Source organism: Myodes glareolus, chromosome 20 (genome assembly GCF_982192425.1).
Source record: "Myodes glareolus chromosome 20, mMyoGla1.1, whole genome shotgun sequence".
NCBI classification, from domain to species: Eukaryota; Metazoa; Chordata; class Mammalia; order Rodentia; family Cricetidae; genus Myodes; species Myodes glareolus.
The window spans coordinates 10,480,839-10,499,749 of NC_142045.1; the positions used below are offsets into that span (position 1 = coordinate 10,480,839).

Sequence of the window (18,911 nt, forward strand, 5' to 3'; positions counted from 1 at the left end):
ATGGCTCAGTGGTTGGGAGCATTGCCTGCTCTTCCAAGGGTCCTGAGTTCAATTCCCAGCAACCACATGGTGGTTCACAACCATCTGTGATGAGGTCTGGCGCCCTCTTCTGGCCTGCAGACATACACACAGACAGAATATTGTATACATAATAAATAAATAAATAAATATTTAAAAAAAAAGTCTTGACTATTTCGGTCAGACATTGAGTCACTCAATACAGATTTACTACGTCAAGATGTTTCATGAGTGTTCAGTAGACACATCTCAAATCTCACACAGAGTCTAACATGCCGTCTTGGTTTCCTGCTGTATCTGTTTATGTTAACATGGGTTTGTGGTGCTAACACACTCTTTCGGAAAATACCCTCTGCCTGTGCGCCCTACCTTGAGCAGGATAGACTATGCTAACCCAGCCCGTTGTTCAATAATCCTCACAGTTATCACTAACATGGAAATTCCCCACTGGTACTAGTGGCATAAACTGCAGTCTTTTTCCCAAGACTCTCATCCAAAACAGACACCGTCACTGCTTCCAAAATAGCAGAGCAGCTGCGCTCATCCCCTACTTGCTAGTGTCCAGCTACTTCTTCATTCTCTTGGGATCAATTATAAAATCTCAACAATAAGATAAGGAATCTTAAAAATAGTTAACTGCCTGCTCCGCAATGGGCAGTCTGTGGATGTCTCTGTTGTGCGTTTCTGTGGTTTGGAAGACTGTCCCATAGAGGTATATTTTAAACTTAGTCCCCAGACAGTGACACTAATAAGAGACAGAGGGATCTTTAAGAGGTAGGACCGTTTGGAAGGATGTTAACATTTGAAGAGGATGTCAAAACCCCAGTCCTTCCTTCTTCCTCTTTGCTGACTGGCTGGCATAAAGGCGAGCTGTAGATTTCACTGTGATGTATTGCCCTATGCAACAGGCCATTGGTCATAGACTAACACCACAAAAACTCTGAACCAAATAAGCCTTTCCTTGTTTTAGGGTGTGTTTTTCACATATTTTGTGGCAATTATGGAAATCCAGTTACTCCGTTGTAAGTGTTGCAGTTATGAAGGAAAACGTATAAAGCATCCTGGTAGTCAGAAGCTGAGGAGTACCTGGAAGTGTTACAGCTCTGAAGGGAAAGGTATCCTGGCTGTCAGAAGCTGAGGAATTCCCTGCCGCTGTTATAGCTCTGTTCCAGTGGTAGACGGTCTCCCCTGCCAAGGGTTAAGGTCCTCGCTCCCGGAAAGGATTGCTAATGCAAGTGTAACAATGTTGATCCAGCAGGGGAGGGTTTCCCCAGTGAGGTTGTTACAATTTGGCTCGCTCTGCTCTAGAGAAAGGTTATAGCTCTGCTCATTTTCCCCAGAGTGTAACAACTTGGTTCCAGTAAGGGAAAGTTTCCCACCCAAAATGTGACAGTTCTGTTCTGAGAAGAACCACTCTGGGAAGAACCATTACAGCTCTGCTCTGGAGAGATTCCCAGGGGGTCAATGTATCTGCTCTGCTAAGGGAAATGTAGCAGTTCAGCTTCACTTCCCCAAAAGAAAGTAACTACAATCAACCTCACTCTAGAGATTGATTGGGAGGGAGGAGTCTAGCTGAGGGGCTGCCTCTACCATGGTGGAAAAAGGCAGCCCCAAATTGAACAAGTAGAGAGCTTACGCAGGATTTCTTCGGGGTGGAGCTTTCCAGGGTGACAGCTTTCAGAGTAGGGTTGATAGGGATCTCAATTCCTGAGACAAGCTCACAGATTGGTTAGATTTTGTGCTCAGGGATTAGCTGGATTTCAATTCCTGAGTCGGTTAGGGGGAGGCTGTGTTTTCCTGGCTCTGGTCTTGGGGCCAGGGTGTTCTTTCACGGCCATTTTTATCCTACATCCATACATAGCTCTGCATCTCTCAGCCTAAACTCTTCTGAGATTTTAGAGCAGAGAAACTGCCCTATGCATGTGACATATTTATCAGCAACCCTGGCCTCACTAGATGTCGGTAACAACCTCTACGTGTTGGCAATCAAATATTTTTCCAGCCAGATGTAGTTGCAGCTACCTGTACTTTGAGCTACCTGGGACACATGTTAGTCGGGGCTCTGTTTCAAATGAGAAGTGAAATTCACCATCAGGCCAAAGGAACCTCAGAACTGTGACTATTCATTCATGGAAAACTAAAGTATACTACTGTCAAAGCAAACAACCAGCAGTTAGGAGGTAGCCTACAGAACAGGAGAGAGTCTCTGCCGAGGGATTCGTGGCTAGAGTCTAAAAAGTACTCAAAAAAAAAAATTCAACATCCAAAAACTCACACCAACAAATGAGCAAATGAACTGAATAATTCTCAACAGAAAAAAATACAGATGGCATGATTGTGCATGTCTTGTCTTTAATCTCAGCATTCAAGAGGCAGAAGCAGGCAGATCTCATCCAATTCAAAGCCTGTGAGAGGTACATAGTGAGATCCCAACTTATAGAGAGAAAGGAAGAAAGGGAAAGAGGGAAGGAGGGATGGAAGGAGTGTGGGAGGGAGATAGGAAGGGAAAGACAGGCAAATGACTAACCTATATTTGAAAAAAATGTCCAATAGTCTCATTCTGGAGAGACTACGAATTGAAATGGAAAGTATCTCTCAAGCCAATCAGAATGGTTATTCTCAACTGTCCACTGCTGGTACGAATAAGAATAGCTTCCCATTATTATGGAAGTTCCTCAGAAAACTAAAAATAGAACTACTATACAACTCAACTATTCTACTCCTGGGCATATACCACAGAGACACCTGAACATCCACGTTTTCCATGTTTGTTGGAACGCTAGTCACAACAGCCAAAGTATAAAATCATTTTCAATGATCATTAATAGAGAAAGAAAAGCATTATCTACATAAATGGTATTATGTAATTCAACAAAATGAATGGAACTGGAGATCATGTCAAATAAAATAATCCAGTCTCAAAAAGACAATTATTGCATGTTTCTCTCATCTTAACAGTCAAGATTTAATTACACACACACACACACACACACACACACGCACACACACGTAAGACATAAAAAAATAGAGAATGTTGAAGATGGAAGAAGTGATGTCAGCTGTCCTTCTGTATATGTGTTGCTTTTATCGGCTAATGAATAAATCTGTTTCACCAATGGCTTTAGCAGAATAGAGCTAGGCAGGAAATCCAAACAGAGATATATAGAGAGAGAAGGCAGAGTCAAGGGAATGCCATGTACCTGCTGAAGAAGAAAGACACCTGCCAGAACCTTACCCAGTAAACCACAGCCTTGTGGCAATACAAGAATACAGAATAATAGAAATTGGTTAATTTAAGATGTAAGAGCTAGCTAGAAATATGCATTAACCATTGGCGAAACAGTGTTGCAATTAATATAGTTTCTGTGTGATTATTTGGGTTTGGGAGGCTGGGAAATAAATGAACAACAGGGATAATACAAAGAACAAAAGGGCAATGGAGGATAGAAAGATAAATATCAATATCACTTTGCCTCTCTCATATACAGAACCTAGATTTAATGATATGATATGATATGATATGATATGATTTGACATGACATGACATGATATGATAATAATGACATAATTACATAAAATGACATGTAAGCAGAAGGGTCTATTTGGGAGGAAGGAAAGCCATTGAGTTATTGTACTCACTGATTTCCCTCATAATAAAAGCTAAGGTCGAGGCTTTCAGAAACTCACGGATCTGTGGAGGTGACAGATGAAGGCTAGGGGCCCTAGCCCATGGAGTCCCCAGACTGACTGCTTTTCTTCCATCATACCAGAGACAGGTGTGCTTTGCAAATATTTCCATGACAATTAAGTATTCACCATTAAGACAAGTGGCTGCAAATGCTGAATTAATGGCTTGCGTATTAACAAAGAAAGACTGCTTCTTTTCCTAATATAAATTGCAAGGGTATAACTTGCAAACTGGGACAGCAGGAAGGCAGTTGAGAGATGCACTTGCCTTTTCAATAGAAAATTGATATTCCTATAAAATTCTGCAGTAATGTTAAATGCTTTCCTCTGCTTCGGTGATATTACTGAATTGGCATTAGCTTAATACATAAAATCAAATGAGAAGTGAAATTCACCATCAGGCCAAAGGAACCTCAGAACTGTGACTATTCATTCATGGAAAACTAAAGTATAAAGCTGCAGGGTATTTTAATGTTTAGTAGGCCCTTTCACCCAAAGGGAAAGTCAAGTTCTCCTCCACAGCCTGGGGACTCTGGCATGGTATTTTCAGGAAGCAGAAGGACCCAGGCTCTGCTCTGGCTGCTCCTCCCCAGCTTGTGTGGAGAGTGTGAACTCAAGGCTGCAGGGCCACTGGGACCAGCCTGTCACACAGAGCACACCGTACCTACTTGCCACTGTCACAATGTCCCCTTTGCCAACGCTCTTTGCTTCCATCCAGCTAGGTACCAATGGAGATGCGATAGATCAGGAAGGTCTCTAATCAGGCCATCATGAATTCTCCCAACAGGGCCACTTACCGCTACTTTAGTATGTACCCTCCATCCATCTCTCTGGCGAGTCTCTCATCCTTTCAAACAGATTGTCAACCTGACCTGAAATTTCTCATCTTTAAAAGGAAACTGTGTGGGGGAAAAGACACTAGTGTTTCCTTCTTGTTTGTTTGTTTGGTTTAATTTTGTTTGGGAAAGAGTCTCACTATGTCGCTCTGATTGTCCTGGAACCCACTATGTAGACCAGACTGACTTAGAACCCTCAGAGATCTTCCTGCCTCTACCTCCCCAGTGCTGGGATTAAAGGCATGTGCCACCACACCCAGTATACTGGAAATTCAGTCATTAGAAGAAATAAATATGACCCTCCAAGTCTAAACCAACAGAGGTTTATTCTTCTCACTGAAAAGAACCTGGTGGGCTAGTGATTCCAAGGTCAGCAAGTTTGACTCGACATCAGTGAGCTCCTTTCGTGTGTTGGTGCTTGCAAATCACAGCTGGGAAGAGGCTGCTGAGGGTTTACATGCCTTCTCATGGTGGAGGCTGGAACATGGAAGGCATGGCAACAGTGGCTTTTGTCTAGTTTCATGAATGCGAGCTCCTCCAGGACTTCCTGGGGAGCCCATGTGCGGTCTCCATGGCCAGAAGAATGTGTTGTAGCCAACTGAAAGCAAGAGAGCCAGGAAAGTTGTTCTTTCCAGTCCCTTCATGGGGAGGCAGTGAGAGGGCAGGGTTTCTGGGATAGCCAGGTAACCAGCAAGCCAACAGTGCCAGCCACACTTGTATCTAACAGTGATGTGAGTTTACTATGTGCACAATCATAAAACCTAGTTTCAGATCTTACTATTCTATTCATAATCTTTCAGGTTGGGAAATCATCCTCACTTTCTAACTCACCAATTTCAGCTTAAGTTGAGTGAACTGAGCTCCTTACAAAACCCTTCACAAACATATTGAACTATTATTTGAAGAAAATCTTACATGTGAACTAATTTTATTTTATATGGTTCAAATGTTTGCTTAAAATTCTAAACAAATCCAATAAAATGAATTTTAAATATGGAAAATGTCAACTTTTCTTCAGCATTTCAATGCTGCTTATATATATTTCATACATTTTTTTCTGATTAAAGTGCAGGTGTAGACAGACACAGTGATGCTTACTTGTAACCACAGGTACCTGGGAATCTAGGGTTAGGGGATACGAGTGAAAAACCAGTTTTGGCAATATAAGAGGGTATGTCTCAAAAAGGGAAAAAAAGAAATGAAGGGAGGGAGGGAGGGAAGGAGGAAGAGAGAGAAACAGAAGGAGAGAGAGAGAGAGAGAGAGAGAGAGAGAGAGAGAGAGAGAGAGAAATTTGGGGTTGGAGAGATGGTTCAGCAGTTAAGAAATCACACCTTTTTTCCAGGGCATTCAAACTTGCTTCCTGTTCTCTGACTGGGCAGCTCACAACTGCCTGAACTTCAGTTTCAGGGTGTCTAACACCCTTTGTTGCCCTCCTCAGCACCCACGTATGTGTGATATACAGACACACACATTCATATAAATAAATTTTTAATAAAATACATTTTAAATATATATATACATATATATATATATACATGCATACATACAGTAACATGAGGACTGGCTTGTTGGGGTTTCTGTCCCGCCCGGCTAGCTCAGTTGGTAGAGCTTGAGACTCTTAATCTCAGGGTCTGAACAACTACACAGTCCCAGTCCGTCCACCGACGACACTGGAGAAACAACATCCCAGTAGCCTTGTGTGCTGAGTCCTTAACTTGGTTTCTAAACATGATTCAACCCCCGAGGAGTCAGAACTCAGAGAAATGGTGGGTTTAAAAGCCACAACAGGCAAAATAGATGATTCTGGAAAAATCGTTCAGTGCCCAAAAGCGTGGAAGTCCTCAGAGACCAGTGGGTTCTGTTGAGGCTTGAGAGGATCAAAGCCAGCTTGAGGTTCCCACCACCAAAGATGAAGAAATTTGGGGCTAGGAGTACAAAGAGACCAGTAAGATGGATCAGCTGGCTAAGCATTCATCATTAGTTCAATCCCTGGAACCTATTTAGAGGAGACAACTAACTCCTCAGAGCTGTCTTCCAGCCTTCACACATGTACCCTGGTACCCTTGCCCGCTCATCCCCACATTCTGCACATATACACAATAATAACGATTTTTAAAAGAACCAAAAGTGGCTCCAGATAAAACTAAAGACATAACAAGTCAGCTCGGGGGCTAAGTCTAAACTTGGCCCATTTACTTACAGGATATTTGGGAGCCCCAGCTTAAATAGAAGCTGAGGCTCCCGTGGCAATGGCATCTCAATGTTAATGTGATTTTGATGGTTGTGTCGTGTTGTGGGAGAATGCCTTTGCTTGTAGGGAATATACAGCACAGTGTCTGGGGGTAATAGCGGGGGAGCACTTTACTCTCGGATATTTCAGGAAGATGAAAAGATTCTTAGCCCATATTTGCAGGTGCTCTGTCAGTTTGAGAATTTAAAATTGTAAATTAACATCAATCTATTATGATATTAATTATATTATAATTATAGTATAATATCATAATGTTATGAAAGTAGACTAATTTCATGGTACTATCATCGAAAAGCTGCATCCATATTGAATATACATTTCAGTTTAAGAGATAAGACATAGCTGGGAATTTATCGCACTAACAGAGTGTATGCATTTCAGAGGCCCTGTGCTTAACCCTGGTATTATTAAAAACAAAAAGAGCATAAAAACGTGGTACTAACAAAAACAAATGACTCAGCATTTTCGAACCAGCAGCGTGAAAGCACAGCTGTGTTCATACAGCTAAAACTTTAAACAGTTGCTGGGGCTGGAGACTGAGAACCTGTCAAAGAAGTTTTGTTTTGTTTTGTTTTTGCTTTTAAGCCTGCTCTTTAAAGTTCATTCTTCAGAGTTTAATAAAGAAGATAATAAATACCAATATCAACACAGATGTGCTCTTGAGATCTCTGTTCTGGGATACACGAATCTTAGTTTCCACTGCGAGTTAATCAGCTATTGGAGGGGTTGACGAATTGATGATGACTTTTAAGATAACCTCACAAGCGAGAATACTCTTCACACCATAGCCTATGGCACAGGTACTATGATTCCTTTGCCAGATTTTGTCCATAAGGGCGTGAGGGGGGCTGCATGTGTGTATTTCTGTATGGCAGAATGCACACACATGCAATTGCTCACAGAGGCCTCTGGTGTGGATCCCCAAAGAGCTGGAGCTACAGGAAGTTGTGAGACATCTTACTTGGGTGCTTGGAACCAAACTCAGTTCTCCTGTAAGAGCGAGGTGCACTTAGCCACAGCCACCTCTCCAGGGCCTGGAGTCTTGTTTGATGAGCCCCAACCTTACAATCATGGTGAACACACTTGCCAAAATCCCATTTGACAAGACCAAGAATGAACTATGCTGCACACAACGGGCAGAAGTGATGTGTTGGTCCACCTTGATGTCTGACAAATGTACCGGTCTAGTGGAGGCCTGAGGGTGCGGTGGGAGAGGCTCCGCTGGTGTGGATACAGACGTACATGGGAAAGACACCTTCCAATCTATTCTGCTGTGCGCTGAAAACAGCGCTAAAGAATAACATCTGCTATATCCTCAGTGTGCTTGCCCTTCCAAGTCAGGGTTTCTGGACCTTTCAATTCTTTCAACAGCTTTGAGACAATGGCGTTTCCTCTAAGTTTCCTCTATACATGTCCTTCCAAGTATCTGTGAGGCAATTGTTATTCTTGTGTTTGCACCTGTAATTGTCCTATTTGGCATGTCCCTTCCCAAACTCCTCAAGGGACAAATAATGTCAGGGATTTTGTTTCTTTCTTCTGTCATCATAAGATGAAAAAGCACATAAGAGAATTTGGGAACCAAGGTGTAATGTCCCTTTGTTAACTGCCTTTGTTTTAGGTTGAGGTCTGCCAGGGACAATGAATGAGCCCAACTCTTTGAGGTTTCAAAGTTCCCATTGTGTTCTTTGTTCTGCTGTGCACTCGTAGGGGTAAAAGTCATTTAATTTTAGGTTGGTTTGGAATACTCGGAACATAGTCTCTCTTAAAAATATAATCTCAAATTTTCTATCAATAAATAAATATTTACCTAGTAAGAGTAGAATCTCACAAAACAGTATAGTCTGAGGAAGGAATTCCAGCAAGACCGGTTTCTAGCTCTCCAAGAAAAAGTGTGAAGAGAGAGAATGGTGCCTTAGGGGTCCTGGGAACTGGAAAAGGCATAAGACAGGGAAGCAGGGCTGGAGAAGAAAGATGGGTTCGTGGGTTCGTGGGTTCGTGGGTCTCTAAAAGGTGGTGTGGTGGCGAGTGGGTCTAACGCTGAGCTGAGTAAGGAAGCTGAACAGCTCGAGGCTCTGGTGAAGGATGGAGCCGAGGTGCAACGTGCCGCGTCTCCTCGCACTCCCATCACATCTCAGGCGACTAAGTGAAGGCACAGCCTTGCCCCTGGCTGTTCGAGGTGCTTTCATTGGCTCCTCTAACTGTGATGTATGTGTGAAATGTGTCTATTTTCTCGCTTCCATCATCCTTCAGTCTCCTCAGCAGCCGCTGCTCCCGCTCTCACCCTCTGAGACTGGTGACTCGGCTCCAGCAGCCGAAAGAATGTTAGGAAGTCACATGCCCTCCCAAGCTGAAGGGCCAGGTCCCACCCAGGCTATAGGGCCTTGTCTGTTACCCTTGCACTTTAAACAAAGGTCAAAGTTTTCACCTTTGCCTGCCTCCTCAGCCCCAGCTCAAGCCACACACGCCTGCTCACTGTACTACATCACAACCTCATAAGGTACCTGGTCCTCACCTTAACCCCACTCCCCTCCCACACACACACCCCTGACACCTCCTGCTCCACCACTGATTCCCCCTCTTCATTCTGCTCTCAGCTTGCTCAGATCAGTTTCTCAGAGGCCTACTAGACAGATCCCAACAGTTAGTGTCCATGACAACACAGGTTTCACATCACTGTGCACCTCTCAGTTTGGAACTACCTACTGACTTATATGGTCCTGCCCTCCCAACAGACAGCAATCCTTGCCAGGACGGCAGCTGGGTTTTAGCTAATGTCCTGGCACAGTCTTGCCAGCACCTCACACTTAGGAACATCCACTATCAAAAGGAGCATGGGGCATGGGCTTCTCGATGCCCTCAAACCAGAAAAGCCTTGACTCTGAGACCATGGTAAAGATACAAGACATTCTTGATTTTAAAAAATAAAAATTAAAAAGCTGAAAGCTTTCTGTTGTATGAGGCCAATTGTTTGTTCCCAGCTGCTCAGCCCCGAAATAATCACACAGAAACCATATTATTTGCAATACTATTTGACCAATAGCTTAAGCATATTCTGGCTAACTCATGTCTTCAATTAACCCATCTCCATTAATCTGTGTATCGCCACAAGGCTATGGCTTACCGGGTAAATTTCCAACCGGTCTGGAGTCTGTCTCCGGGGCTACATGGCTTTTCTGACTCCACCTTCTTTCTCCCAGCATTCAATTTAGTTTTTCCTGCCTACCTCTATTCCGCCCTGCACAAGCCTAAGACAGTTTATTAACCAATGGTATTCACAGTATACAGAGGGGCATCCCACATCAGCTTTCTATAGGAGAGAGGAATGGAGCTGAGGTTAAAGTATAAGCCTACTTTCATTAAAGAGGGCTGAGGAAATATTCCTAGAGTGAAGAGCTGGCCACATGGTTCAGTGGCAGAATGCTTACCTAGCATGTGGGAGGTCATAGGTTCAATCCCCACCCCTTTGGCACTCAGAGGTGTGGGGGCAGTGGATAATGAAAGAGAAGTTGGCAAGAAAATCCTAGGAACAGAAGCCAGTAAGAGCATTCTAGTGAGGCAGAGACTCTAGAAAGCAGCCACAGCCACTATAGATGGTCATGTCGGGTTCCTGCTCTAACCGGTCCAAGGAACAAACATGTGGGAACTATGAGGGCGGACCTACCTTTTGTGCTATGTGTGTATTAACCATCTCTAAATATCGCATCTCTCTCCCTCTTCCCCAGTCACTCCTGGGAGGGCACAGGATGTCAGCTGTCCCCTTGGTTCCTTCCCCTGTGGGAACATCACCAAGTGCTTGCCCCAGCTGCTTCACTGCAACGGTGTGGACGACTGTGGGAACCGAGCAGACGAGGATAACTGCGGTGAGTGAGGGGCTGGGTCGAAAGGCCTGGCCACGCCAACCCGGAAGAGAACTGAACGAAGAGTGTGCGCATGGGCAGGCGGCTGATTTGCTTCCAAATCTACTTTGGGAAAGGAGCAGAATCGGCACAAGACACCCCAAGACCAAGTTCTCAGCACAAAGGAGAATTATTTGCCCTGGAGGTGTAGTCGGAGACTGCTTGCTCATTCCCAGCCACCCAGATCCGAAATAATCACACATAAACTATATTAATGAAAACACTACTTGGTCTATTAGCTTAGGCATCTTCCTTCCTTATTTCTTTCTTTCTTCCTTCCTTCCTTCCTTCCTTTCTTTGTTTTGTTTTGTTTTGTTTTGTTTTGTTTTGTTTTTGTTTTGCTTTGTTTTTCAAGACAGGGTTTCTCTCTAGCTTTGGAGCCTGTCCTGAAACTAGCTCTTGTAGACCAGACTGGTTTCGAATTCACAGAGATCCACCTGCCTCTGCCTCCCAAGTGCTGGGATTAAAGGTGTGCATCACCACCACCTGCCTTAGTTTAGGCTTCTTATTAACTAACACCTACATCTTAAATTAACCCATTCCTATTATTTTATATTTTATCACTTTTACCACAAGACTGTGGCCTATGGGTGGGCATCTTTCTCCTTAGGCAGCTACATGGCATTTCCCTGACTCTGCCTTTTTTCATTCTCTATCTGCTTGGAATTCCTGTCTTACTCTATTCTGCCCTGCCATAGGCCAAAGCAGTTTTATTCATTAACCAATAAATGCAACATACATACAGAAGGACTTCCCATACCTTTTTACCTTTTCTGTCCAAAGAAAAAGGAAGATTTTAACTTTAACATAGCAAGATTACATACAACAAAACAGTTACCGAGAAAGAACTATAGTTACAATATTTAGTCTACTTATATTTGACAAATTAAGGAAAATATTCTATCATCTATCATATCTTTGTGAGTCTAAAGTTGTATATATAATTTATCTTTTATCATAACTAAGGAAAACTGTAACTATATCACTCTTCAACTCCATCAAAAACCCCAGAAAAAAATATAATATTAAACAGTAATATAAGTAAACAGGAAATATAAATAAACAGGAAGTATATTGTAAGCAATTTCCAAAACTCTAGAATTGACAGAGACATTCCACTGCCTGGACAATCACCCAGAGTTCTTCTGTAACATTGGGGCATCCAAAATTAGCCTACAGGCCCATAGTATCTCACAGAGTTTTCCATGCAACAAGAAATTTGAAAGACTATTTCACCTATATTGGCAGTTTGTCAGTTACTTTCTTCTGTTTCCTGCAGAATGTCTGGAAAACTCTTTCATGAAGCAGGAACCCCAAAGGACAGTCTCAATTTTGGCAAGTTCAGCAGTCATTTTTCTGTGGGTGTTGCATGTCCAGTTTACATAGTATACCATCAAGCAATCCAGGCGAGAGCAGTTTCTTGCCCAAATGGCTAGCCTTGTCCCATTGCAGGCAAATTCTATAATGAGTTTTTTTAATGCCTTTCAACTTCTCTGAAGTAATTGGTGCTTCCAGAAGCAGACATGAATGACTCACTGTTGAGAAAAGTCTAAGTTCTTAAAACATTTTATATGGCTATTCTGAAAGTCTATGAAAGGGTTGAAGAATACCTGTTCATCTGAAATATATCTCTGTACATCTAGAAAAGCTAATTAACATAACTACAAACTTGAATATTATAGATGACTATCTATTAGCCTGTATTTCTTAATTATATATTACATTTTTAAATGAGTTACATAAACACAATACCTTAATCAAGAGCATAAATATACAAATAACAAAATTGACCTTAAATTTATAACAATGAACCAAGATCCATACCAATGCAAAGTATTGATCTTTATGTCATATCACCCTTTAAAGGAAAGCAAACATTTAAACAATATTTGAGAATTTGGGCAAAGTTCTCTCCTAACTGCTTCCTACTGGTTGGGGTGTTGTTAATCAGGTCTTACATGGGGCATCCTGTGTAGTAGGTCTATCTCAGCCAGAAGTCCTGAAGCTGTTGTGGATGCTGGACCATCTGGGCCATTGCTTCAGGGGGTCTTGTTTGATCAAACCATATTAGCTGGTAAGGAATCCAAAGCTTTCTGACCTCTGTGAAAACAAAAGCAGAACCTCTTTTATAAAACAACATATCCTTAGACCCAAATTTTGAAGCCAGTATACCTTTAAAATATTATGTTGGTTTAGCTTAGCAGCCCATACAATAAAATGTCTCTCTGTACTTAGTTCATTCACAGTCAAAACATTCAATGAAAATACAATAATATACATCATCCAGACTCTCTATGTATTTTCCATTTTATGTGTCTTTTTTTGTTCTTTTAATGTATGACTGCCTATACTCTGTGTCTAGATAGATGGTAAATGGCAATTTATAAAGGAAAAAGGGGAAACCCTGTGTTAGAATGAGTTAGTGTGTTTTGATTGGGCATATTAATTAAGGTAGCCAAAGGGGAGCTTTTGATTGCTAGACTTCAATACTTTGATAGCTCAACCTTGGTAGTCAGCCTCAGGAGAAGGAAGTGGCTAAATAAGGGAATAGAGTTAGGGGGCTAGCTTCAAGGAATGTAATCTAACAGTTTAGCAAGGTCTAAGGAGTGGAGGAGAAGGGCAAGGCCTGACAGAGCTATGTTTGCCATATTTGGGCCTATTAGAGCCGTCTGCCTCCCTAGTACAGTGATGAACTGTCATTTGGTTTTTTTCTTTTTTTTTAAATTGTTCTTATTGAGCTATATATTTTTCTTCCCTCCCCTCCCTTCCTCTGCCCTCCCTTTACGCCTCTTCCATGGTCCCCCATGCTCCCTATTTACTCAGGAAATCTTGTCTTTTTCTATTTCTTATGTATATTAGATCCATGTATGTCTCTCTTAGGGTCCTCATTGTTGTCTAGGTTCTCTGGGATTATGAATTGTAGGTTGCTTTTTCTTTGCTTTATGTATGAAAGCTACTGATGAGTGAGTACATATGACATTTGTCTTTTTGAGTGTGGGTTACCTCACTCAGTATGATGTTTTCTAGATCCATCCATTTGCCCACAAATTTCAAGATATCATTATTTTTTTCTGCTGTGTAATACTCCATTGTATAAATGTACACCATTTTCCTTATCCATTCTTTGGTCGAGGGACATTTAGGTTGTTTCTAGTTTCTAGCTATGACAAATAAAGCTGCTATGAACAGAGTTGAGCACATGTCTTTGTGGCACAATTGAGCATTGTAACATAGGGGCCTGTTTGTTGGGGTTTCTGTCCGGCCTAGCTCCCACAGCAAGTAAGTCCCAAATAAAATCACACAGAGAGTCTGCATTAGTTATAAACTGATTGGCCCATTAGTTCAGGCTTCATATTAGCTCTTTTTATAACTTATATTAGCCCATTATTTTAGTATATGTTAGCCACATGGCTCAGTACCTTTTTCAGTGGGGCAAGTCACATCTTCCTTCTTTCATGTCTGGGCAGGACTGGGGAGGAATGGGCTTCCTCCTTCCCAGAATTCTCCTGTTCTCATTGACCCGCCTCTATTGTTGTTTAATGTTGGCATGTTTCCAAGCGGCCTGCGAGCCAGGCAGAGGCTGCCACCAGAGCAGTGCACGGCAGCAGAGCTGGTCCCGCCATGCGGCCAGGAGAGTCAGGCGGGGCAGGTGTGGCGGATAATAGTAAATAGACGTACGGCTAAACATAAATCTAAACATTTATTACTTAAAGAAGAGGGAGACAGAGAGACATAAAAACAGACATAGAGACACACAAAAGACACATGTGCACACACCAAGAGAAAAGGACAGAAGAAGGAAAGGGTTAAGATGGCAACGAGGGAGGTCAGAAGTGGCTGGGAGTGGGCGTGGCTTGCCCTTAAAGGGACCAGAGCAGAATAACAGCCTCTACTTCCTGTCTGGTTGTCCCACCTATACTTCCTACCTAGCTACTGGCCAATCAGCATTTATTTAAAACATAATTGACAGAATATAAACAATTGTCCCGCACCAGAACATCCTCTCGTTATATACCCAAAAATGGTATTGCTGGGTCTTAAGTAAGTTATTTCCTAATTTTCTGAGAAATTGCCACACTGACATCCAAAGGGGCTGTACAAGTTTGCACTCCCAACAGCAATGGAGCAGTGTTCCCTTTACCCTACATTCTCTCCAGCATAAGTTGTCATCAGTGTTTTTGATCTTGGACATTCTTAAGAGTATAAAATGGAATCTCAGAGTTGTTTTGATTTGCATTTCTCTGATGACTGAGAATGTTGAGCATTTCCTTAAACGTCTTTCAGCCATTTTTGATTCCTCTGTTGAGAGTTCTCTGTCTAAGTCTGTACTCCATTTTTTATTGGATTATTTGTTCTTTTGATGACCAATTTCTTGAGTTCTTTGAATATTTTGGAGATTAGTCCTCTATCTGATGTGGGTTGGTAAAGATCTTTTCCCATTCTATATGGTGTCATTTTGTCTTATCAACCATATCCTTTGCTTTACAGAAGCTTCTCAGTTTCAGGAGGTCCCATTTATTAATTGATTCTCCCAGTGTCTTTGATACTAAGTTACATTTAGGAAGTGGTCTTTTGTGCCAAAGCTTTCAAGTGTACTTCCCACTTTCTCTTCTATAAGGTTCAGTGTGGTTGGTTTATGTTGAGGTCTTTGATCCATTTGGACTTGAGTTTCGTGCATAGCAATAGATATGAATCCATTAGCATTTTTCTACATATTGATATCCAGTTATGCCAGCACCATTTCTTGAATCTGCTTTCTTTTTTCCATTTTATATTTTTTGCTTCTCTGTCAAAAATTAGGTGTTCGTAGGTATGTGGATTGATATCCAGGTCTTTGATTCGGTTCCATTGGTCCTCCTGTCTGTTTTTATGCCAATACCAGGCTGTTTTCAGTACTGTAGCTCTGTAGTAGAGTTTGAAGTCGGGGATTGTGATGCCTCCAGAAGTTCCTTTATTGTACAGGATTGTTTTGGCTATGCTGGGCAGCTCCGGTTGTTTCATAGGTAATAGTGTTACCCTCAATATTTCAGATAAGTAGCTATTCGGCACAGTCAAGTTTTTTAAGCCAAGAAACCTGCAGCGCTCATGTGTTTGAGGCCCAATGATATCAAAATTGAGAACAGGGTCTCTGGAGACTGAACCTAGGAACAGCGTTCACTCGCCAATGAGGCAAACTTTCAAGAACAGTTCTTAACCTCTGTGTGCCTTGGTTTCCTCATTTTGTAGAAAGGTTTAATGATGGTACCTACACTGAGACTTTGGAAAGATTAAGTATAAAGGATTAGGATAGGACCAGGCATATGACGGGGACTCACAGCATGTTAGAGACTGCTCTGCTGCTCTACTTAATCCAGTAGGGAGGAAATGGGCGAATTCTGAAAACAAAGGTAGACACGCGCGGCTGACTTGCTCCAACTACAACCCATCCTGCGGCCTTAAGAGGGCAGTGAGTGAGGCTGTTGGCCACATCGGATATTTAGGAAAATAGCTTGCCGTTGATGTTTTTGTTCAAGTTTCTGAAACTTAGTACAAATTTATCAAAACCACTTGAATGCCCTGAAGCTGGTTCACCACAAAACAAATCTGTTAATCAATATACACGCTCGTCATATTCTCACTTGTGGGAGAACATGTGAGATTTTTTTCGGAAGGAGCTCTTTTTGGAAGGCGGAAACATACCTACAGTGCTAAGGCTGGATGCGCTGTATAAGTGATAAGCCTGCAGGAGGCCTCGCTGCCTGACCCTGGGCATTCCAGATTTACAAAGGACCACCCTAATGAATGAAACTTCCTTTACAAACAGAACCGAAGGAAGACAAGGTTTAAAAACCTCCACTCTGAGTAAGCTTCACCCAGCTTATGTCATAGAGCCAGTGCTTAGGCCTTGAGAAACAGGTCATTTCTCGTAAATGAATCTTATAATCACAAAGAAGCCTAAATCGTCTTCCTAACAGGGTATGAAGTAACCATTTGCACCCTACTCCTGCCTGTGGGAATCCCAGGGCAATAGCCAAAGAACCGTAGTAAAGCGCTAACGACGGCTACAGTTTCCCTGCCTGAGCCTCCTCTGGCCCAGCTTCTCACCTGGGCTAAGGTGCAGTACTGCAAGCTGCAGTTTCTCTTTGACCACAAACGTCCATGTGTTTGATTAAACCCCACCCACCCACCCCCCACCCCCACCCCCACCCACCCACCCCCCACCCCCACCCCCCACCCCCCCCACCCCCGCCCCGCAAGCCAAGCAGACAGAACTGAAGCTGGGTTTAGGCAAGCAGTCTGTCACTGAGCCACACCCTTCAGCCTCAGGCTTTTATGGTTTGCTTTGTTTGTTTTGTTTTGCTTTGCTTTGTTTTGTTTATTGTTGGGTTTAACACCTTCCCCTGGTTGTATTTTCGCAGCTTCTCAGTTTGGAACTCTCTCTCTCCACAGGCGGTAAACCAAGTGTAGACACTTAACTCGTGAGTGAAAGCTGCACTTGCCTTTGAGTGAGAGGTCCGCAAACATCTCAAAGAATAGCATTTGCTAAAATAACTGAAAATTGCACCGTTCTTAAAAATGCAAATGCAACCCTGATCTGTATGCTGCCAGCCGCTTCCCTCGGCACCTGCTTGGTACTTGGACACAGTCCTAGGTGGCGTGCCGTCAGGCGGAATGGGTTCCAGGAGGCAGAAGCCTGGTAACTGTCTCAAGTTCACCAGTAAAAGTAGGTCTTCTGCATAAAAGAAAACGCTAGCTTTAGTGACAGTCTTAAAGAGACCATATTAAAGAATAAAAATAATAATAAGTAGCCGTCCTTGTGATAATAATCTTTAGTCTGGTGCATTCCTCAAGACTCCCCAGTCAGCGGCGCAAACACAAACAATAAGGCGTTCAATACAGCTGGCTCAGCCTCCAAAATTTCTACTCCAGTGCTGGCCTGAAGGGTGGTGAATGACCCTTCTCTTTTCCAAAAAGAAAGTGCCTATCACTATGGGTCGGTAAAAGGATTCAGTGAAGGCTGGAGACAGAGCTCGGTAGTCAAGAGCGCTTGCTACTGTTGCAGAGGATACGGCAGCTGCGCAGAACCATCTCTAACTCTAGCTCCAGAGGATATGGCTCCTTCCAAGGGCAGCACACACATTCTACAGAGAGTGGAAGGGGGATGTTGAGGATTAAATGAGATGCTATATGAGAGGTGTTTAGCAGAAGATAGATACGATGCTTTTGTGACACCCCCGCCCCAGTTCATGCATGAGAATCCTACCCTGTAACATGTTAAATGTTGGCTCTGATCAAACCTCTAAGATGTCCAAGTACGTACCGCTGCGTCTGTCCTTGGCAGAGTGGGCTGGTGCGCTCAGAAGAGACTGCATAATTCCACCACCATCTGTAGAGTCAGGTGATTACAACAAGGAGCTTGTGTTGCTTCTGCCTCTCGTTGTTCTGATTTCCCTGGCCAGCTGTGGCTTTTTAGTCCTTCCCTTTATGGTATCTGGATAATTTATGCTCCCAAGGCTGCTCACTTTTAAGACATCCATATTTAAATTCTTTCTGATGCTAATTAAATTAAACCGGAAATGTGGTGTTTTCAGAATATATAAACTTCATGAATATCCGACGAGGCAGTATTAGATATATTTCCAACTATGCAAAATAAAGTGCTTTAACTTATATACATGAAAAGAATTCATGATCATTTGTATTTAAAAGTATATTGTCAAATCAAATGTCCTTTTTTAGTGGAAGAGGACATTTTTCATTAATCAGAGAAAATTTCAAAGTAAAATTCAAGATTCGAACATTCAGGAGGCAGAGGGAGCCAGTTCTTTGCGAGTTGCAGACCAGTGTGGTCTATAATCTTTTTTTCTTTTCTTTTCTTTTCTTTTTTGAGACAGGACTCTGCAGCTCTGAAGACTGTCCTGGAGTCCTAGAACTGGCTCTGTAGACCAGGCTGGCCTTGAACTCACAGAGATCCGCCTGTCTCTGCCTCCCGAGTGCTGAGATTAAAGGTGTGCACCACCATTGTCCAGTTTAAATCACTTTTATTAGATATTTTGTCATAGATTTTATTAGATACATTAAAGGTAACTGATTTAGAAGTTGGAGAGATGGCTTAGCAATTAAAAGCAGTTGCTGCTCTTCCAGAGGACCACGGTTTGATCCTGGTACCTCCATCAGGGGGCTGTCAAGTGCTTGTAACTCCTGCTTCGGGAAATCTGACTCCCCCTCTGGGCAGACACACA

The 18,911-nt window shown here is 42.6% G+C and overlaps 1 protein-coding gene across 3 annotated transcripts in view; it reads left to right on the forward strand.

Moving 5' to 3' along the window:
• Rxfp1 (relaxin family peptide receptor 1) overlaps positions 1–18,911 on the forward strand; it is a 104,008-nt gene that overhangs the window by 26,416 nt on the left and 58,681 nt on the right. For 2 of the 3 annotated variants that reach the window (XM_048424760.3, XM_085682505.2), the window contains exon 2: positions 10,516–10,653. In XM_048424760.3, the coding sequence (XP_048280717.3) occupies positions 10,516–10,653 (138 nt within the window). Of the gene's footprint in view, positions 1–10,515; positions 10,654–18,911 lie in introns of those variants that run through there. The other variant, XM_085682506.2, reaches the window with a different exon arrangement.